The sequence below is a fragment of the Natator depressus genome, chromosome 4, assembly GCF_965152275.1.
Source record: "Natator depressus isolate rNatDep1 chromosome 4, rNatDep2.hap1, whole genome shotgun sequence".
Classification (NCBI taxonomy): Eukaryota; Metazoa; Chordata; order Testudines; family Cheloniidae; genus Natator; species Natator depressus.
In genome coordinates, this window is record NC_134237.1 from 102,564,542 (window position 1) to 102,588,385 (window position 23,844).

The window sequence follows — 23,844 nt, forward strand, 5'->3', positions numbered from 1 at the left end:
GCACCAACAGGATGGCGGCAACATCACGTACACTCATGTTACTTTCTAGTTAAAGTGCCGGCAGGCCTTAAAAGAGGTTACCAATATGATCCATGGCTACTCCTGTTTCCTTGTTGAAACCCTGAGTTGTTCTAATGCACCCCCCAAAGGTTGACTTGAAAATGGACTTCATTTCTATGTTAACATAGAATCATGGAAGATTAGGGTTGGAAGACACCTCAGGAGGTCATCTAGTCCAACACCCTGCTCAAAGCAGGACTGACACCAACTAAATCATCCCAGCCAGGGCTTTGTCAAGCCCCCCTTAAAAACCTCCTAAGGATGGAGATTCCACCACCTCCCTAGGTAACCCATTCCAGTCCTTCACCACCTTCCTAGTGAAATAGTGTTTCCTAATATCCAACCTAGACCTTCCACACTGCAACTTGAGACCATTACTCCTTGTTCTGTCATCTGCCACCACTGAGAACAGCCGAGCTCCATCTTCTTTGGAATCCCCCTTCAGGTAGTTGAAGGCTGCTATCAAATGCCCCCTCACTCTTCTGCAGACTAAACAAGCCCAGTTCCCTCAGCCTCTCCTCGTAAGTCATGTGCCCCAGACCCCTAATCATTTTTGTTGCCCTCCGTTGGACTCTCTCCAATTTGTCCACATCCCTTCTCTAACAGGGGGACTCTGCACTTGTCCTTGTTTAACCTCATCAGATTTCTTTTGGCCCAAGCCTCCAATATGTCTAGGTCACTCTGGACCCTATCCTTATCATCCAGCAAATCTACCTCTCGCCCCATCTTAGTGTCATCTGTGAACTTGCTGAGGGTGCAGTCCATTCCATCATCAACATTAATAAAGATGTTGAACAAAACTGGCCCCAGGACTGACCCCTGGGGTACTCCACTTGATACCAGTTGCCAACTAGACATTGAGCCATTGATCACTACCCGCTGAGCCTGACAATCTAGCCAGCTTTCTATCCACCTTATAGTCCATTCATCCAATTCATACTTTTTCAACTTGCTGGCAAGAATACTGTGGGAGACCGTATCAAAAGCTTTGCTAAAGTCAAGATACATCATGTCCACATGATTCATGATCTAGAGGTTATTCTTACTGATCCTTGCTCATTTGTTCCAGGAGAATCTGAAGGGTGAATGACAGGGAGGGTTACCTTCTAGTTAACGTTTTTAAAGGGCTACTGCTCAATTCAGAATATGTTCCTTCTATGATGCACATGGACTACTAAGTCTGAGGTATTTGTTGTTCACATTGCAACTAGATAGAATATAGTTCCTTACAGTGAAAGCTGATTGCCATGACCTCCTTCCCTCAAACATTTGCATGGGTTTGGGAACATATGTGATAAGAATGGTCCTGTTGGGATCCAGGAAGTGGGTGGGCAGAAGCCCGCCCACTGCTAAAGGACCTCCCCGCAGCCTAAGGGGAGGATCCACAGGTCTGGGATACTAAATAATTGTGTGGGACAACTAAGGAGATAACAGGAACGGGAGTGAGGTCACAGGGCTAAATGAAGGGAACTGGACAGGGACACCGAGCAGAGAACCCCGGACAGCGCCCACTGCTCCTTGAAGGCATCAAGGGAGCCAGCGGATGCTTCCCACAGGAACTCGGCCCGGATGTGTGAACGGACTGAGGAGCAGAAATAGGCCCCACAGCTGCAGGAAACCCCGTCGGCCAACCTCCTCTCCCTGGTTTTGTAGATGGCCATTTTGGCCAGGGCTAGGAGGAGGTTGACAAGGAGGTCCCGCGACTTTGTGGGGCCATGGATAGGGAGTAAATAGAAAAGAAGGTGAGGGGAAAAGTGCAACCAAAACCATAATAATATATGTAGGAGGAGCCGCAATAGGGGCTGCAACCTGGCGCACTTTAGATAAACGTGCGCCACCGTCTCCCTCATGCCGCAGAAGGGGCAGGTGTCTGGAAGTGGAGTGAACCGCGCCAAGTACATGCCCGTGCTCACGGTTCTGTGAAGGAGCCGCTAGCTTACGTCCCTGGCAGGCCTCAGGACCAGGTGGAATATAGGCTGGCCTACCAGGGCTCCTAACTCTCCAGAGGTGGCAAGAGGTCCTGCCACTTTGTGTCGGGGCAGGACACGAGGGTGAGGACGTGAAAAGTGTGGAGTACTTATCACTTATCTGATAAGAATGGTGGTGGGAAGAAATGATACGCAGGTGGAGCTTACTGCTGTGCACAGGAACCAAGCCTCTTTCAAGAAAACATGTTCCCCAATAAATATAGTTTCGGGGTTGGAGGTTGCAGTTTCAGGTTGCAACATATCTACATCTAGGGCACATCCAGCTTTATCATAAAACACAGTTTATACTGGTGCCTGGTAATTTTTTCAGTTTGAATTGCTATATTTCATTAACAGTTGTGTCCTTGGCCTTTAGTAACTACCAGTATGTTGTGCTTTATCAGCAAGAAAGAGACGTGGCCTGTGTACAAGAGTGGTGCCCAGGAACTACTAATTTCAGATCTGACATTGATTTCCTCTCTAACTTTAGAAAGATACTTAACACCTCTGTCTCATTTTCGCCATCTGAAATACTTGCCTGTATCAAATAGTTGTTGTGAGGATTAAACAGTGGATATTTTAAAGCACTTTGAAAAATGAAAAAGTTATATGGTAACTGGTTATTATTAATAGTAGAATACAAAACAAACATGCAGGGTCTGTATTCCAACATCATATATTTTTATTTTTTGAGGTTAAAGGTAAAAAATTAATGGCATGAATTTCATAAAACTTTTTTTTCACCCTTTTTATTTCAATTTTAGCTGGCTAAAACTTGGCATTCATCATGGTGTTATTAGGTTAAATTGAGGGTGTTTTAAACATAGAAGAGTACTCAGATAGGGGAAGAAAATGCTTAAGGGAAAGGAATGTTGAGCCAAATCTGAAAACTTAACTATCTCCTTGTGTTTGGCAGCTCAAGAATGCAAAGGTCCAAAAAGCATGAGCTGAAATTGCTAGGAGGTAAACTGGTAGCCAAATGTCTTTCCTATGATTGATAGGTCTTGTTCTGACTCTGGGAGCTGCAGATCGAAGGAAAACCCAATGCTGGAATCATAAACCAATGTATGACGTAATTTGATTGTTATTTCAGATATTTTCTGACCTGTTCTAACTGAAATAAATGGCTTAATTTTAAACAATGAAATTGTGTAGGCATGTTGATAGTTTGGCATAGGGTAATTTGGGGCACCCATCACATACAGTACTATACTATTAATGTGGTAATTTTTAGGGACTTTTCATATTTGCAAGTTACCCTTTAACATTTAGAATTGTGTAGAAACTAGAAATAGTTATTCATGTAATGAAAATGTTCCCTAAATGCAAAAGTCAAATATAATGTCAGTGTCATGGTACAATAGGTTCAAGTTATTCTCCTCTAGAGAAGAGAGATAATGTTGAGCTCATAAGTAGGCATAACATGTATATCTTGCATAAATGTAGCTCCTGCATGAGAGATTGAAAAGCTATTCTTTACTAGCTCAGCAAAACATAGTGCACCATACAATTCCCAAAGTAAAATCAGTGCTGGGTTGAAGCATGGTAAGTGATGAGTGGCTGAACCAAGCCTCTATGCTTATGTGCCTTCCTCCTTCCTACAATGGAGCTTGCAATAGGGTTTGGTACAGAGGCTTTTTAATAAACCAGATACATCTCAATAGGAGCTTTTCAGATATTTAATTGACTTTCACAAAAATATTTTTTGTATTAAATTATGTTGTTCATTCCTAGGCTAGAATGCAGTCTAGTTGGTGGTATTCTGTCTCATTTTACTCTTTAGTTTAGGTTTGATGAATGGCTTGGCAAAGTGACTATTACACTTAAGGCCATATTATTTTCTTGATTCACAGACAGAATTGCCATTGGCATCAATGGGATTGTCTCTGTGGACTGAGGGCAGAATAAGGTCCATAGAATGATAGCTAGTAGGGACATGAAAGAAATCTTTTGCTACCCAACCTGACTTCCCCAACAAACACAACTTCCTACATCATTCCCACTAATGGCTTATCTAACCTACTTTCGAATGTCTGTAGCAATGGTGTATCCCAACTTCTGTGGCAACCTGTTAGTGACACTTATGTTTCCTCAGTGGTATGGTCTGAGGGGAAAATAAATATACAAATAAAACGGTATGTATAGCTACACCCTGTTCACTTTAATCATACAAGTAGTCCCACTGGCATTAACTGGATTACTCATGTGTACAAGGCAGGTTGGATTTGGCTTTAAAAGCCCTAACTGAAACCCTCAAAAGCTAGAAAATGAGATAGGTATGAACCAGGCTCTTTTTTCCTCTATCTGCAACAATACTAGGTAGAAAGTGGAATTTCGCTTGTCACAAATAAGCTCTTGCTTGCTCATTCTGACAGGAAAAAGACATTATCCAACAATGAAGCAGCAGTAGGAGGCAAGAAGGAAAGGAGCAGTTGTAAAAAAGCTATATCACTTGTAATTCTGAAATTCACAGTCTTGCAAGTTGATGTCTTACAGGGAAAAGATCTTCCTTCATTTGGCCTCCCACTGTTTTGCTGACCTTTCCCCATTGGAGCGGTAGCAGGAGGCAACAATAAAAGTGGTTTTATTCCTTGTGAGGCACTTGGCTGCTAAACACTGTGAATCTGAAAATTACAGTAGTTGTGCAATATTTCTTCAGAACTCCTCTGCTGGTAATTGTTCCTGAGCAAAAAATTAAGACTAGAAAAACAGAAGAACATTAAACACCAAAGACCAAATTTTGATCTCAGATGTAGTGGTGTAAATCCAGCATAATTCCAGTGGGATCATCCGAGTTATGCCAGACTTACAGTGTTGTATCAGAAATCAGAATCTGGTAACAGGTGTTCAGCATTTATCTTTCCTCTTCCCAGCTAAAAGAACTATGTATTTCCCTTTGTATTTCACTTATTTGCATCAGTATGTTTTATTCAGCATTACTTGAAGCTTTTGTTGTGTTTCCATATCAATGAGTTCACAAAAAACCCTTCAAGGTTAAATAAACAAAATAGGTATATAAAAATATGAAGCAAAACAAAAATGAAGAAATTGATTTTTTTAATTTTAATTTTGCCTATTGATTTTGCTCACAGAAAATAATCAATACAGTAGAAGTGTACAGACTTTGAAGTTTGATGATATATTCTTAATACAATAAAGAGGCCAAAACCTCTCCCAAATCATTAATTCTAAGACTTGAAATTGACTACAAGTGGAGAAAGAGGCAGACCACAAGTTCCCAAAAGATAAACACGAAGGGTGATATAATTTGGAGCTAAATGCATAGCAATCAAAAGGGAAAATGTGATCTTTAGCTCTGTACTCCAATATCAGAAAAGGCATATTGTGAAAGCAAGAGATAGACTATATGTACCATTTATTATTGAATACAATATCATTTCCGCATACAACTGCACCAGATTTAGACCAGAAATTCGAAAAAGTCCAAGTTACACCTTACAGCTAAGCAAACATTTTGAAACATTCATTAATACTTAAATATCCCTGTTTTCTGTTATTTATGATGAAGATGGGTTATATGAATGAAATATTATTTAGGGACAGAGTAGTCAGCCTCTTCACCCTGTAAAAGACATAAACCAATGTGCTAACTTGGTGGTGTCCCAATATTTTTTTGAATCTCTTGGGTACCAAAAAATATAGCCTTTGTTTTTATTTGATATATTTATCGTAATAGGGACTAGAAATGCAAAGGGGATCTCCCTATCATGCAGTTTTTATTTAATCAAAATGAAAAGCCTTTCTTTGTACAGTTATTCAAATCAAGGAGAAGTCTTTCATATCAAATATTAAGAGTTTCTTATCCATTTGGATTAGTCTATGTTTATCAATTAAAGTACAAAATTTCAATATGCAGGTTGATGGTTGATGGCTGATTTCTGAGTTCTGTGATAGGACCATTTAACACATTTTGGTTTCTTCTGCATATCTACTTTAAATGCCTCATGAAGTCATTTTTTCAGCAAAATCCAAGGAGTCTGAGTCTTCTCACCTCCTCAAGTAGCTCAAGGTTTCTAAATGATGAGATTGTGTCTGGTTTTCCAGGAATTCAATTCTGAGGTATTGTTTCCATGTTCTTTGTTCATCTAGCACATGCTCAAGTTATTTTTTCTACATATAACTGATTGCTTATGTCAAGCATTGAAAATTCAACCCCATCCACACTCCTCTCCCAGTTATTAACTGAAGCAATAATCTGATCAAATTCAGTTTCAAAATTTCTGTCCTCTCAAACACAGATTGAAGGGGAAAAGGTTGTGTCCTCCATTTCATACTCCTAAGTAAGAAGGTATTTGATCCTGTTCCTCGATGGATGATGATTTCAGCTTACAAAACCTTTCTCACATCCCTTCTTTTTTTCTGTTTTGGAATCTTGAATCAGCTCAGTGCCTTCCCAAATACATCCAAGAGGTAATTTCAATCTCTTGTTTGCACAATGTTTGTTTATCTGTTTTGAATAATTCTAAAGTTCTTGGGTTTTTCATTCTTATTTTTAAAAAAGAACTTTGCTTTGCACATCTTCTTTGTTCTGCAGTCACCCTGCCCCCTGGGAATCGATTTCTTAATATGACAGTAAGCAGGTTTTACATGTTTTATGATCCAACATACATTAAAGTTGGAGCTTTATTTATAAATGTTTCACTTACGAGCACATACATTCATTTTACACGATTCCTCAATGTGGCCAGGGGGCTGCGTAGTCTGCACTGTATCCACCTACAAAAAATACAAAAATATATGTCTGCTTACCGGGATGTGAGCAGGGCTTAGCTAACCTAACCCTACAGCATGGATTTTATACCTGAGCAGAGAGAATCCTCTTCTCTCCATTAGGTCCAAGCATATTTCATAAGATAACTATATCACAGTGAAAACAGTTATAACAATTTGTATACTATTTACCAATACATTGGCAATTTAAATCAAGTGCAAAAAGTCCAGTATTAGGTTGGTTTTATGGTGTATGATAGGAGAAATATACTAAAATCTGTATTCCTTCATATCCTTAGTTGTTGTTGTCATTGAAAATGCTTCGTCATAGAACAAGAAACAATACGAATCTTCCAAGTATCAGTGACAAACACAGCTTTCTCTTCCCAAATGACGGACTTAATAATACCAGTTGTCTTAGATTAGCAAAATCTAGAAAGGGACTCTTACAGAAAAAAAAAAGCAACTGTACAAGACAAAGTCTGAAAAACAGCAATATCCTGGGATACTGCTTGTACAATGCTGTGAACATGTAAAGGACTGTGAAAGTGCTGGCTATTAAGTATCACTATTATACTACAGGATGGACATAAAGAAAATGAAGCATTAATGGTTTTTTTGAAGTGCTGTGATCAATATGTTGATGAGATAAATGATGCAGTAAAAATACATTCATGCCTAATGCTAAAAGAAAGCAGCTTTCCGATACATCGTTCAAGAACAGCTCTTAAAATATTATTCAAGAACAATGCATGTTCATGAAAATACTAATCCTGCAATGCTGCCATGTACAAGATGGTTACACAAAAAGGGCAGTTAGGTTTTATAAGGTAATTTTATGAATGTTTGTTTACTTTATTAATTACCATTATTTGCTCATTTGCACCCATCACTGCTTGTTCCTTATTCTCCAGCAGGTTGATGGATTGTGGAACTCTTCCGGATCCATCACATAATGCAAGATTAGTCCTAATTTACACAAGTACAAGACAACAATATCAAGTATGTCTAAGAAGCAACATTTGCTTTATGACGATAATCCATAAAAAGCTGCCAAATGTCCTCAAATAAGTAACATCTGTTCCCCAATCTAAATGTGATCTTCTCATAGGAAGCCATCTGGGACAAGCATACAAAACATTCTGCCTTGGTTTCAGCAGCAATATATTTACAATGTCTCAGTAAGACTCTTCACTGCCATTAGTCCAGTTATCAAGCATGTTTCTTTGTGCTGTTTCCCCCATGTCAGAGGTATCATCCATGGGCAAAAGTACAGGACTTTCCAAAACAGTGGAATCAAGATATATCAAAAGGGCATGGTTTTCCCCAGAAGTTGGAAGCTTCATCCTTACCCATCAGCTATGTACGTATTCATATGGAATAAATGTAGTTTATTTATTGAGCACAAGATATTTCTTGTATCTGCTGGAATGAGCAAAACATTTTAGTCTCCTCCAATGTGTCGTCAGCAGGGATCTCTCTGCCTACTCGTGATTTTAAGCACCTTTCAGTTAACTACAAGATGCAAACACAAAATTGAGTGTCATGTGCATTTGTAAGATTCTCTGGAGAACTGGAGATCCATAAAAATGAACTGATTCCAGTCTTGCACATGCAGAGTGTTATTCATCTGCGACAGATGTGTTTTATGTTAATGATGTTCTTCAATTTTAAAAAAGTCATCAAACTATAATTCAGTGCAAGATAAAAATAAAAGCAGGGCTTATTTTTTGTACCATAAATCCACTAGCTAAACCCATGAAATAAATAATGAGAGTAAATATGGGTCCTCAGGGGACCTTCAAAAGGTTCCAGGCACAAAGCATTAGTGGAGAGCTCAACCTCTCCCCTCCAATCCCTCTAATGACTGCTAGGAAAGGTAGGAAACTCCATTCTCTCTCTCTCTCTCTCTTCTCCTCCTTCACGGAAGTGGGGAAAGCAGTGCACTTCCTCTCTCTCCTCTGCTCACAGTGGCATAGGGAGTCTCCCTCTCTTATGGTTTCTGAGAAGTGAACACTACTATCTTCCCATCTTCCACATTTCTCAGTGTGGGTGGGCACATATATCAAGAACAGCAAAGAGTGCCCAAGGTTCAATCAGCTCTGTCTACAACCAGACAGATGCATGCAAAGCAACCACTAGAGTGACTGCTCAGTGTGAGAACAAGACCCTTGCAGCTCTGTCTGTCAGGAATGTGGGTTGCCATTGGCATGTGAGCATTTCTACCACTTTGAATATGTTAGAAGTATAGGTCTATTTCATGTAATTGTTTCATAACAGAATATGTAACAGAACACAATTTAACAGAAATAGATTATAGATAGCTGGCAACCACACATGACTACTTTACAATCCATGGAACTATTAATTTATGCAAGCACACATCTCTTTACTGTTACCTTGTCCTCTCTGCCTACCTACCCTGCCTGTGTTACTTTATTCACCAGTTGTATATTATCTAAATAATTCCTTGTGAGTAATTTGGGACAGTTTGTCTTTGTGTAATTTGCTTGCTCAGCACCTAGTACAATGTGGCTCTGCCCCCTGATTGGGGTGCTCAAGCACTATCAAAAATGGTTATTAACATAATAAATGGTTTCAGAGTAACAGCCGTGTTAGTCTGTATTCGTAAAAAGAAAAAAGAAAAGGAGTACTTGTGGCACCTTAGAGACTAACCAGTTTATTTGAGCATGAGCTTTCGTGAGCTACAGCTCACTTCATCGGATGCATAGCATATTGTGGCTATGCATCCGATGAAGTGAGCTGTAGCTCACGAAAGCTCATGCTCAAATAAACTGGTTAGTCTCTAAGGTGCCACAAGTACTCCTTTTCTTTTTTCTTTTAACATAATAAATATCATTTAAAATAGAAAAAAGAACTACACAATTTTGTAGTATGCAGGGTGGTGGCGCTAAGTGAAGCTGAAGTCATGGCATGCTCATTGTTGATCACTAAAGCAAGAATCAGACAAAAATGTAGTTTGTGATGTATGTTCTGTCATATGCCACAAAATGCTGCAAGCTTGCTTATAAAATTCTGCAATGCATGCAACTACATATGGAGTTTACAACAGTAACAGCAAACAGGATATGAAAAATGGTGATATATACAGTTTATCCAAGCATCTAGCTCTCCGGATTCACCAAACCACCGGCACACACACAGGAATATGGGAAATTGATGTTTCAACCCCGTGTGGAGGAGCTCCGGCTGCTGGACTGCCACCACCCAGTTTTATATAATAAAATATATTCATACTCTTACTGATGATGTCAAATAGATTTAAAAACACTTAGATTTTTAATATTACTCTTTGATAGACATGCCTGATCAGCTAAATATGTGTCTATAGAGATTTCACTCAATTTAATAAAATCACTAGAAATGACTTATTATAGGTGTTGTAATGATGCTCACTTTGCTATACGGTAACACCCTGTTATACAGAAAGATCTGATGACTGCACTCCTGTATAATGTCTTTTTAAACAAAAACTAACTGTTGTAATGAATGTTTTGTTTCAGATATTTACATGTCAAAGATTTGTAAACTTGTTAAAACACCTTAAATAAATAAATAAATGTTGTTTTTTAAGAAAAATACAAAAGAGTGAGATACTGTAAGTATGGTATGGCGCTTCGACATTAGTTGGGTTTGAGTGACCTCTCATTTAAACTTGTTTAAATCCAATGGGCTGTACTCCCAGCTGGTTTAAATCAGCATTTTATACTCAATGCTGATTTACACCACAGAGTATCTGGTCAATTGATGTCGTTATTCCTGATTTACACTGGTTAAGTGAAAGGTAATCAAGTTTATTATCTCTAAAGATTCCAACTTAAAATGAAAGCATAAAAATGGAAAGGTTAATATTCCTTGAAAGGGATATTTAAATATCATTCAGAGTGGTAGCTGTGTTAGTCTGTATCAGCAAAAAAAACAACCAAGGAGTACTTGTGGCACCTTAGAGACGAACAAATTTATTTGGGCACAAGCTTTCGTGGGCTAAACCGCACTTCATCGGATACATGCAGTGGAAAATAGAGTAGGAAGATATATGTACACAGAGAACATGAAAAAATGGCAACACCCATTTTTTCATGTTCTCTGTGTATATATATCTTCCTACTGTATTTTCCACTGCATGCATCCAATGAAGTGGGTTTTAGCCCACGAAAGCTTGTGCCCAAATAAATTTGTTCGTCTCTAAGGTGCCACAAGTACTCCTCAGGTTTTTCTGTTAAATATCATTCACTCCCTGTTCATGCTCTCCTTTATTATTCACTTCCTGATCACACTAGGTCTAATTCCAAATGTCCAACGGAAGGTTCTGAGCACCTTCCACACTCTACGAACTCTACACAAGTTTCAAATGCTTAGCACCTCTGAGGAGGCACTCAGCATCTCACAGGATCGGGCGCACTGTCTGCTGTCATTCACCTTGAGTCACACTTTGCAATAGTGTGTAGTGAAACAGGATACATTCTTCATGCTGTGGATTTATCCTAAAGAGAGTGGCTCAAACCTGAGTGACATTGCTCAGAAGTGAACTGTGTCATCCTCATGGGCTAATGAAACAAGCCATTTAGGGTTGCCAATTTTGTATTTAAAACCTGGACACTCCAGGAAGAGTGCCAGAACCTCTCCGATCCCACCTCTTCCCCCTCTGAGACCCTGCCCCACTTCTTCCCAAAGGCCCCACCCCTGCCTTGCCTCTTCCCTGAGGCGCTGCCCCTGCCCCGCCCCATCCTGGAAGCCCACCCCTTCCCCAAGGCCCCGTCCCCATTCACTCCTATTCCCCTCTCCCCGAATCGTTCATTGCTTTTCCCTTTACCCCCTCCCCCCAGGTCAGGAGAGACTCACCTGTGGAGCTGGGGCTATGAGCTGCAGCCACCTGACGCAGATAGGAGGCGACCCTGGCTGAGAAGGAGCTGGTGCAGGTGATGACCTGGCACCTCCCCACCTCCCCCTCACCCAGTAACTTGACTTTGGATGTCCAGTCTGTAGATCTGACCAGGTTACTGGATTGTGAGATCCTCTTTTTGATCACACTTTCCAATGGAAAACCAGGCATCTGGCCCACTAACATTACAGGTCAAAATTTTGTAATAAAAAAATTAAGCATGCCTACAGAAACCAGTTTTTTATAATAATACTAGAGGAAGACATAAACAAAACAATCAAAAATACCCAACAAACAAACAAACAGAATCCCTAATTACTCTACATGAAAATCAGTAACCGATTACTTAGCCCTAGACGTTCAAGCTGTTAGTTGATTAAGAGAACATTCCAGATTATAAGGTAAATACACTCATTAACCTTAGGTTGTAATTAACAACTTTAAAAAGTATTCTCACTTAGAAAGTTGCCTCCAGCATGGGTGTGGGGGGTGGAAGTGGAGATGGAATCTGTAATTTGAAAACACAGAAGGCAAACTGAAACATTTATAAAGTATGTAAACATCACAAACTTTAAAATGTAATAAGGATCAATTACAAAAGCTCTCTGAATGACAAGAGAGAATTATCATAGCATTGTTCTCTGTTTTCATTTTATATACATTGATTTATTGTAAACAATTTATCTTGTTATAATTTCTCAAAGGCAAGTCAGAGTAGAATAACACACTAACCAAACTAGACTCTATTGCAGGGGTTCCCAAACTTGGTCCGTGGCTTGTTCAGGGTGAGCCCTGGCGGGCCATGAGACATTTTATTTACCTGAGCATCTGCAGGTACGGCTGCTCGCAGCTCCCAGTGGCCGTGGTTCACCGTTCTTGGACAATGGGAGCTGCAGGAAGCAGGGCAGGCCAGGCCACCACTTCCTGCATCTGCCATTGGCCGGGAACGTGAACCGCGGCCACTGGGAGCTGAGCATGGCCGTACCTGTGGATGCTCAGGTAAACAAAGCGTCTAGCGGCCCACCAGGGCTTACCCTGAACAAGCCACGAACCAAGTTTGGGAACCCCTGCTCTATTGGAAAGGTGAAAATAGAGCTCACTGCTATATTTATGCTTACATAATATGTACATTAATATTCTGTCACCTCTCCCTGGTGACAAAAACTGCAGTAGAAAATGGTACAAACATTAATCCTGTCTCAGAAAGAATATAATAAGAATGAAAAATGCTACAAAATTAACACATCTTCCTTACATTCTTCAGACTCCAATCCTATGGTCTTTGTTGGAAACTGTAACAATACTGGCCAGCATTCATATCCCAGAGACATAAAATGCCTGACAGGAACAAGAGGAAATGAACAACAAGCACCAAGGGCTTATATGCCTCTGAAACTGTAATCATCCATACTGAGAGGTTTGTGCTTCTCTGTAAACAACATATAGAACTAAGATGCCTCTAGGTACAGCGAAAGCAACTAATTGTTTGAACTACCTGCAGGTGACAAAAGCCAATACCACAAGAAATAAGAGAGTGATCTAAGTAGGATAATCAGACCATATTTTTGGCTTCTCTTGTGTGGATGTACAAGGGAACGGTGAAAGAAGACATTCCCCCTTGTCATACCTGCTGTAGCAGATTCCAAGGAATGCAAAATCCTACCTCTCATACTCTGGAAGTACAATGGGAGAATTACAGTTCCACCCAAGGGTATGAAAGGTGACCACAGTCCCCCAACCTTTTCACACCAGCCCACCAGGGTCACTGCTGGGTGAATATTCACTATATGCTGTTAAAGGGAGTATGTTCCCCCATGTCCTGCCTGTCTGTATCCTCTGGAGGCAATGCCAATTGTTCTATGCCACTCCTAATATCCCACTAGCATAGCAGTGGTTTATCAAGCCAGTGTTTATCCCTAAGTAAGATTGAAACAAAAGAACCTGAAACAAGACAAAATTTCCAAATCTAAAGCGTGCAAAAACTAAGATGGAACTGAAACGTATATATTTGGGAATGCAACTGTATTTTTAAAAGGCATTGGAACTGCCAAAACATGTTTTCTGTCATTTTTCATGGAACTTATTACTAACTGGATAACTTAAAACTCCAAGGAATGTTGTCTGTCAATTAATTTTTTTGCTCACTACAATCTACATCAACATACTCAAGGTCACCAGAGATTGCTAGAGAAGTGATTTTGTGAGAAAGACATATTCATGGAACTAAATGTTCTGTAAATTTATTTGCAAATAGGCTAGTGTGACATGCCAGAACAAGGATGATACAGCTGTTGTTTTCCATATACTATAAAGCAGTACCTCTCACTTCATGGGCATAGGAGACACAGCAATGCATTGAATGGATATCTGTCTCACAAATGGAAATGCCAATTTTTAAAGGATGTGCAAGAATTAACAGCTATATGTGTCCCCTGACATAAGCAGATTCTCACTGTGTGCATAGATCAAGAACAATATGGTCATAAGTAACTAAAGATTCAAGAAATGATGTTTTCTTAAAGATCAGTGCAGTCTAGTGTATAGACCAAGGAACTGGATCAAGGCTTTTAAGTTCCTCCTAAATCTACCACTGATTTGCAGTCAAAGGAATTATTATAAGGAAGTCATAATTTCTCTGTGACTCAGTGTAATCATCTGAGTGAGTATCCTTAAATTTGCCTCTCACACACAGGTGTTGTGAGAATGAATTAATTAACTTTCCCAATGCATGTTTTGTTCCTTATATCCTTGCTATATATTTGTGAAGTAATATCCAGGAGGTTTAACAGAGAAATTATTGTATTAGCAATGCAAACCAGTTTGACCCTTACATTTTACACCTAATAATTTTCTTGAAAATTATGTTCAATACAAAAGGGATTTTGAATATATGTCTCATTGTTCAAAGAAACTTTAGATCTTGTGCTTTAAAATAAGTTGCAGGTTTTGAAGTTCTTAATCAATAAGTGATATGGTGTTTCTTAACAAATAAAAGGTTACTGGATACTGTTTGTCTTATAAGCACACTTAAATATTGGCTTTATTAAAGTCTGTCAAATTATCACACAGATTTTATGTGCTGCAAATAATTGGCATTTTGTTCTCTACTCACTTTTTTGTTAATGGAAACAGAGCAAATTTTATGATCCAGGATAAATAAAAAACAAGAAAGAAAGGAAAACAAGTATAGTTAATGAATTCATGTTTGGTTTCTTGGACATCCATTTAGATTAACCCTGATGTGATTAAATAATGATGTTTGCTAACAGTTATGGTATGTGTAAAATTATGACCAAACATCTAACACATTATATGATACATATTTTAGGCGCTTAGCATCTCACCTAAGATACTCATCACCTTCATAAAAAGTTAAATTACGTGCAGATTTGCTGCAGGGGAATGATGACTTAAGTTTACAATCTCAATTGACACATGAAAGAAAAGCATCTTTCTTTCTGACGGAATAGCATAATGTTTCTTTTGGAATCAGTAACCAATTTTAAATGTATAGGAGAGTTAAGTGCCTGGAGGTAACTCCTTATATGTATGGTTTCAGAGTAGCAGCCATGTTAGTCCGTATTTGCAAAAAGAAAAGGAGTACTTGTGGCACCTTAGAGACTAACAAATTTATTTGAGCATAAGCTTTCATGAGCTACAGCTCACTTCATCGGATGCATTCAGTGGAAAATACAGTGGGGAGATTTATATACATAGAGAACATGAAACAATGGGTGTTACCATACACACTGTAACCAGAGTGATCACTTAAGGTGAGCTATTACCAGCAGCAGAGCGGGGGGGGGGGGGGGACCTTTTGCAGTGATAATCAAGGTGGGCCATTTCCAGCAGTTGACAAGAAGTCTGAGGAACAGTGGGGGGTGGAGGGGTGGGAGAATAAACATGGGGAAATAGTTTTACTTTGTGTAATGACCCATCCATTCCAGTCTTTATTCAAGCCTAAGTTAATTGTATCCAGTTTGCAAATTAATTCCAATTCAGCAGTCTCTCATTGGAGTCTGTTTTTGAAGCTTTTTTGTTGAAGAATTGCAACTTTTAGGTCTGTAATCAAGTGACCAAAGAGACTGAAGTGTTCTCCGACTGGTTTATGAATGTTATAATTCTTGACATCTGATTTGTGTCCATTTATTTTTTTACGTAGAGACTGTCCAGTTTGACCAATGTACATGGCAGAGGGGCATTGCTGGCACATGATGGCATATATCACATTGGTAGATGTGCAGGTGAACGAGCCTCTGATAGTGTGGCTGATGTGATTAGGCCCTATGATGGTGTCCCCTGAATAGATATGTGGACACAGTTGGCAATGGGCTTTGTTGCAAGGATAGGTTCCTGGGTTAGTGGTTCTGTTGTGTGGTGTGTAGTTGCTGGTGAGGATTTGCTTCAGGTTGGGGGGGCTGTCTGTAAGCAAGGACTGGCCTGTCTCCCAAGATCAGTGAGAGTGATGGATCGTCCTTCAGGATAGGTTGTAGATCCTTGATGATGCGTTGGAGAGGTTTTAGTTGGGGGCTGAAGGTGATGGCTAGTGGCATTCTGTTATTTTCTTTGTTGGGCCCGTCCTGTAGTAAGTGACCTCTGGGTACTCTTCTGGCTCTGTCAATCTGTTTCTTCACTTCAGCAGGTGGGTATTGTAGTTGTAAGAACGCTTGATAGAGATCTTGTAGGTGTTTGTCTCTGTCTGCAATTTCCTGGCAGTCAGCAGCTGATCTCTATCAAGCATTCTTACAACTACAATACCCACCTCCAACGCATCATCAAGGATCTATAGATTTTTCCAGAGCCAATGCAGACCTTGTATTTATTCTGGAAACACCAACATGCCAGTTTTAGAGGTTTAACTTTGTGACCTAGTGCAACAACTGGCAAAAGGAATAAACAAATAAATAAATATCCCCTCCCCTCCAAATCCAACTAATCAGTTGGAGCAAACTTACTGAAAATCTGAACTAACAATTCCGAATTGAGTTTTCCGAGAGTGGGTCATTACAAATTGGAATACTGAAAAAAGAAACAACATGTAAGAATTTCCATTCCTGCATGATCAGCACATCATTTTCAATCTGAATGATAGCTAGATATTCCTCAATTAAATAAAAGGACTTGAGAACCTTCACCATAAAAGGAGGGCTCTGTTATACCACTGCTTCTGCTCTAAACAACCCATTATCTGCAGGTAGCACAAACTGACAAGGAAAAACACAAACTCTATGCTTGGCAAAGACATGTAACGAAGACCATACACAGTTCTGCTAGTGTAGCTTTCACTCTTCCCATTTGGAAGACCACTGGTTGTTTTTAGAATGGAGTTCCAAGTCCGTTTTTTTTCAGAGTCAGACATAACAGAATCCTCTTTAGGGCAATTAAGCCATTTCTCAAAAAATTCCTCTGAAAGCTTGCATAGCTGTTGTGCAGTTACCGGAAGCCAGTTTGGCATCAGGCAAGGTACAGGCTGTTTCATTATTTTCAACAATGTGGGATGGACAGGATGGCTTCTGTCATTGGATTGGGTTGCTGGCCCATTTAAGGTGAGTCTGAGCTAAGGCTACCCATGGCCACCTAATTTAAGCAGCCCATCTAGGCAGTTAATTGGATAACAAGCACCTGGGCATGATAAAATACCATCAAGTGTCATTTGAAGCGAGTGCTCACAGAAAGAAACTCTCCTAAGGGAGAGGAATTGAGAACCACAAGAATTGAGAACTAGAATTGAGAACCACAAGCCCTAAGGAGGAAGGCTGTATAACCCTAGAGTTAAGGGGAGATACTGCAGGCCTGGGAGGCCAGGACTGAGAACTGCAGGCCCAAAGGAGTTGAGCTGTGTAACCCCTGAACCCAAGGAGAGAGACTTAAGTTACAGTTTATTTGTATTTAAAAAGTAGAAGCCAGCATGGGAATTTTGTCAACAGCTATACTGACCATGTAGAGTTCTTCAAGGGCCCTAAGAAAAGGGAAACTGAGGCAGGAGTGCCTATAGTGCTCATCAGGGAGCACTACAGGACAGGCACGCCCTACAACAGCATCTCTCTTAGTTCCCAAATCCTAGGAACTGAGGAAGACCTTTGTATTCTCCCTTTTCCTAAGAGCCTGCAAGATACATAGCAGAAAAACATTTCTGAACAGATACATCCAGTTTTCCTGAGGGACACTCCTGGCTGGATCCAAGGGACAGATCTCAATCTCAGACTTTGAGGAAACCTCTTCTTCTTCCGAAGACAAATCTGAGAGTCTAGACGTATAGACAAAAATGAGAAGGACTTTAAAAAGTCAAGGCTCTGGAATTTTTACTCCGACTTACTGGGTTTAAGATGAGCAAACAAATCTCTGGAAACAGGAGGAAGGCAATGAGAGTATCCTTGACTATATTTTAGTGATCTGTTTAGGGTGGGGAGAATGAAGAACTCTTGGCTTTGACTCTGCTGCCAAGTAGGATTGATTTATTCAGGCAAGTACTGCAAGGAAGAGGGCAGAAAGATGGACACTTCCATTGGCCTCTCCCCTATCTGAATCCACATTTACTATGGCAATTACCCATTTTCCTTCTATCAGAAAAGGCTGGGGTCTGCAGCAGGCATGACAGACATTATTTCAAGAGCAGCTAAGGCCACTGCTGCCCCCTTTTGATGGTCAGAATGGCAAGAATTGCAGTGTGAGCAAAAACTGCCTGCAGTAAAAGAGGGAAGATAGATGTTGCAGGATGAATAATGTGTTATTTTTTTTTCTTTTTAAGGTTAGGCTTTTCTAAGGCTTTTGATCCTGAATCCATGCTGCATGGTAAAATTCAAGATGATGGATACAAGTGGGCCTTACACATCACCTTCACACTTCTATACTACTGTGAGGCTGTGGAGCTGAGAAAGAGTGAAATAAGAAGAGCCACTGAGACATATGGATGTATTTCAATTTGGCTGGCTGCCTTCCCCCTGCCTATTGCTACCAGAGAGAGGAAAACTGCAGCCTGTGCAAAGCAGGCCAAGTCACAGAATAACAATTATCTAGATATGAACATGGCATACACAATATACTCTAGAAAAATATACTGATCTACTCAAGGGGATTTCAATCCCTTAGAGGGCCATGAACAGGTGTCATGGAGTCATAACTATCCTGATCTTCTCACATTGCTAAATGGAAGGAGGTCCTGGCTAGATCCTGGCATAGAAATCCCAGCATAAAAAAATGAAGTACGTTCCTGTTTTTGTTCATTAATATCATGTAGTTATTTCTAGGTTATGGAAATTTAATTGAACATTTATTAGACAAAAAATCCTAATTTCTAAGCAGCTATATAGGTGTGTGCAAAATAATATAGTGAGCTGTAGTCTAATCTCTCCAGACTTTACTTAGGTCCTCAAGATATACCTATGTTCTATGAAATCTTGTTATGATCAGAAACTGTTTTGAACTAGTAATTAAACTGTGAGAATTATATTCTTCACACTCTGTTTTACATTTATTAAGTCAACTTTATCATTGATGTTCTCTGCAGAAAAGCATCTAAAAGGTGGTGCTTTCTTCAATGAATGCACACGCATTTTAAATAGATACACTTGATTTACTCCATTTGTTTTAAGCCAAAGAGTGGAAAGAAATCTTTGACAAAACTGTCATCTTTAAAATACAGTGATATTTCATTTTCCCCTTCTGCACTATTTAGATTGCCTAGAACTGAAATGCTTCCAGCAACCAGTGTGTCCAATTTTTCAGAGCTGTCACTTCCTAGCAAATCTGCTTAAGCAAAATACTTATGTTGTTATAAAACAGAGCAAACATATATTATAAAATGCTTTCTATACTCCTTTACAGGTCAGACTCTTATTCCAGCACACAAAATAGCAAGAACGTTCAAAAATAAATTAAAAGCTGACTATGATAGATTGGTTATAAGTCCACAAATCTAGTACCCCTATGATTAGTTTCCAAAGATACAGTTGGACTTAGCTCCTTGATTTTTTCTACATAACAATCATATAATGAAAATGTTATTTTCAGTGCATCCACTATAAGGTCATTCAACTGAAAAATAACAGTTCAATGGAAAAAGAGTACAATGAAATATGACCAGTAGTTCTTCTCTCTAGTCCACGTCTGTGGTTGTTATTATACTTTATTTGTCAACATATGATGGTTTGTAGGGTAACAAAAATTGCTACAGCATTACACTCGTAGACCTTTGGCCATGCTGTACTGCATGTATCATAACTCAAAAAACACAGTAAGAATGAAAAGGAGCAAAAACTAAGAAAAAAAATAAAGAAATCCCAGTATGTTAAAGTGAACTACGTTGTCCAAAAGTCAGGAGCTCTTACCACAACACTAGCTATATTTTTCAGATAAAATAAATGTATATTATCCTAGCTGTTAATGGATAATAGAAATGATGGATCATCTTTAAGAAGAAAATTAAAATATGTTGAGAGTGTGTACAAACAACAGTTTTAAAGCAATTTTTCAAATGTACTTGTTTCGGGTCAATATAAATTGTTTTCATAGATTTCCTAATACTTTTCTAACCATTCTACTTTTTTTTTATTTTTGTGCCTGATTACACAGAAACTTGTTTAAATTAATCTTCCAAGTTTGCACACAAGGAATTACATAAGGCGACAATTACTTCCACTGCTTTTGAAAGGCTGTCATGTTACAGGAAACTCAGTTCAGCTTATGGCGTACAATTTGAATCCCAATTCTCTGATGGCCCGTTAACACCAAATCCGTCACCTTTTAACACTGCAAAATCAATACACTGGAATGTCATGGTACTCTGATGGCCCACAAAGCCTTTGTATATATTTATTAGACAAAGATTTTATATTACTTAAGAGAAGAAAAGTGTCAAGTTAAAATCAATTTCAAGTTTCTTACTAAGCAGGAAATAGCCTTAGACAAATAAAAGATTTCATTCAAATTACATTCAATGCAGCACAGGAACCAAAATAAAGGTCAAAGTTGTTCAGACACTATTTCACATGAGGACAGCAAGAAGGACACCTCAGAAGTGTTCACACTGGGTTCCAACTCTATATATTTTAGGTATTTATAAAGCACCAATCATTAGAGTATCTAGATACTGACCACTAGGTCCACTGCCTACCACATGCAGCTACACACCCACGACCTCTAGGCTACCCCGGGCCAGGATTCTCGCAGTAACTTCCTTTGATAGCTCCTCCCCCGCAAGCCCATCCATCCATCCATCCATTCATCCATCACAAAAGCACCTCAAAAAAGCCAATTCTTCCTCCAAGAAGGAATCTATAAATACAAAAGTAAACTAAACAAACAAGCAAACAAATTACTCTAGCACAAAGAAACATATTGCCCCAAAACCTGAACACTGAACCTTCCAAAGGTAACCTCATCCAGGCAACCTGTGATATCATTTTGCTATTTAGGAATTCCAAGAAAAAACTCTGACGCATCCTCAGACCAGGGCAGGATTTATACCTTACGTGCCCCTAGGCACAGCATCTTCAGCCCCACCTCCCCGCATTCTCCTCCCACCCCCCGCATACAGCTGAAATTCGTGTTTCCATAAAAAATGAAACTTGTAACCCGCTTTTAAATTTAAGGCACCCCTAGAATGCCAGTGCCCCGAGGCACATGCCTACTGTGCCTATTTAGAAATCCAGCCCTGCCTCAGACCCCAATGAAACAATGCTGCAACATATTCTAAAGGATTTAGGAGGTAGCTATTCACTTTTCTGATACAACAGTAGTAATTTTCCCCAATGCTTGACAAAATCATCACTCTTTTGACCTATTTTAGTGTATGGGTGCTTTGAAATATTTCCCAAACACAAGACAGAAGAAACCTGGAACCTGAGAGGACAAATCTACCTTAGCATGGGTATTATCATGATTTAGTGAAGTTTCTCCTGAAATCAAGAAGAGTATTGATTACTTGTTCAAACAAAAGGTATTTGGAAAACTTGTTTTTCTTGGTGCTGTCACCAGACCATATCCCCATATCCTGTAATTCTTATTAGATGGTTTTCATTAAGGTTTAAATCTTAGTTTCCGGAAAGTTCAGCCCTCAACCCTCAGCTCTCAAAGGTGTAACATCTAAGGCTTCAAACACCAATCAATTTTTGCATCCATATATTTCTCAGTAACTTAAAGCAGTTGCCCAGGAAAGGCCTGCAGTCAGATGGACAGTGGAACAATTCCCCTTCAAGCCCATGTCTGAGGTGTCTCTCTTCATTATGTTCCCCAAGCTCACCTTTCCCTGAACTATTACCTCTGCAAGGAGTCAGCAAACCCAGAGTTCTTTCCAGCCATGAGCATTTGCACATTTTCCCAAACCAGACAGCTTTCAGGTCTCCCTGTGATTGTGTGTCCAAGAAAAATATAGATGTTCATTTGAGTCAGCTAATTTTTCTCCTATGGTTTTGCCAAAAGCCCAAGCATCCTCTCACTGCACACAGTATTTGCATCCAAACAATTTACTTTAGCAGATGACCAGAAGCCAAGGCAAGAACAGAGAAACCTACTATGAGAAACAAAAATTTCAAGTAAGAAACTAATTTCTTCCCTTCCTTCTCCTCAGAACGTCTAGTGTATCTCACATTGTTCAGTTAATGGACCTTCACAGTATTTTGTGTTCTCTGTCGCAGAACCAACCAGCCACCAATGGCTGGATATTAATGAACCAACCTGATTCCTGAGATTGTCAATGATATTGAAACACATATAGGGAAGTGCATCACTATTGGATTTAGCACTTCTTATATACCAGCATAGGGGCTCTGACTATCTCTTTTCTAAAGCGTAGCAAGTCCATAAGCCGACCACACTCCCCACCCTGACATTTCCAGGAAGCATAATGTGCCTTTCTCTCTCCACAGCCCAGTTTGGCTTTGTAAGAGACTTAATTCAGCCCTGATTGCTTAGCCCCATTTTCTGGTAATATCATGTATTTTTAGATTCTTTCCCCCCCTTGTATCTTAATACTGATTTGTCAAAATGTTGTTCACCTTACTCACACAGTTAGTGACATTAAAGTCAGTGGAACTACTCATGTTAGTAAAGAGGCAGGATTAGGTACCTAGTATAACCCCTAAGGCTAAACAATGCTGTTCAGACACTTACTGCAGACTCTTACAAGCACATGGCTAGTACTTTGGGAATTACTAATAGCTAGATTACATGCAAGTTGGCACTCATTTGAAGACAGAATTTACTGAAACTGGGCAAGAAACTTGTAAACTAAAGATATCCCAAGTTGTTATCAAAATGTATCCAGCTAACAAGTTAATAGCAGGTCTGGGACATAAAACCTAAAATGCCAAACCAAAGAAGTCTATTATGTAAAAGATCACATTTAAAGGATATTATCCTAGATCAGTTTAATTTATTCTCAATTAATAATAAAAAATATACTTTTAGCAATATAGCAAAGCATAGCAAAGTATCTAGCTAGCTGTGCTAGAAGAAAAAAAAATGACATTTTATCATGTGACCTGGCAAGAGAAATCATAGAATCATAGAATATTAGGGTTGGAAGAGACCTCAGGAGGTCATCTAGTCCAATCCCCTGCTCAAAGCAGGACCAACACCAACTAAATCATCCCAGCCAAGGCTTTGTCAAGCCGGGCCTTAAAAAACTATAAGGATGGAGATTCCACCACCTCTTTAGGTAACCCATTCCAGTGCTTCACCACCCTCCTAGTGAAATAGTGTTTCCTAATATCCAACCTAGATTTCCCCCGCTGCAACTTGAGACCATTGCTTCTTGTTCTGTCATCTGCTACCACTGAGAACAGCCTAGCTCCATCCTCTTTGGAACCCCCCTTCAGGTAGTTGAAGGCTGCTATCAAATACCCCCCTCACGCTTCTCTTCTGCAGACTAAATAACCCCAGTTCCCTCAGCCTCTCCTTGTAAGTCTTGTGCCCCAGCCCCTTAATCATTTTTGTTGCCCTCTGCTGGACTCTCTCCAATCTGTCTGCATCCCTTCCGTAGTGGGGGGACCAAAACTGGACACAGAACTCCAGGTGTGGCCTCACCAGTGCTGAATAGAGGGGAATAATCACTTCCCTCAAACTGCTGGCAATGCTCCTACTAATACAGCCCAATATGTCGTTGGCCTTCTTGGCAACATGGGCACACTGCTGACTTATATCCAGCTTCTCATTCACTGTAATCCCCAGGTCCTTTTCTGCAGA

At 39.6% G+C, this 23,844-nt stretch overlaps 1 protein-coding gene across 7 annotated transcripts in view; it reads right to left on the reverse strand.

Moving 5' to 3' along the window:
- The window catches only part of PCDH7 (protocadherin 7), a 603,373-nt gene that overhangs the window by 535,017 nt on the left and 44,512 nt on the right, over window positions 1-23,844 (reverse strand). The window contains exon 2 of one of the 7 annotated variants that reach the window (XM_074951572.1): window positions 5,116-6,764. The exons of the other annotated variants lie outside the window; for them this stretch is intronic. Coding sequence (XP_074807673.1) covers window positions 6,687-6,764 — 78 coding nt within the window. The 3' untranslated portion in view covers window positions 5,116-6,686. Of the gene's footprint in view, window positions 1-5,115; window positions 6,765-23,844 lie in introns of those variants that run through there. 7 annotated transcript variants of the gene reach the window in all.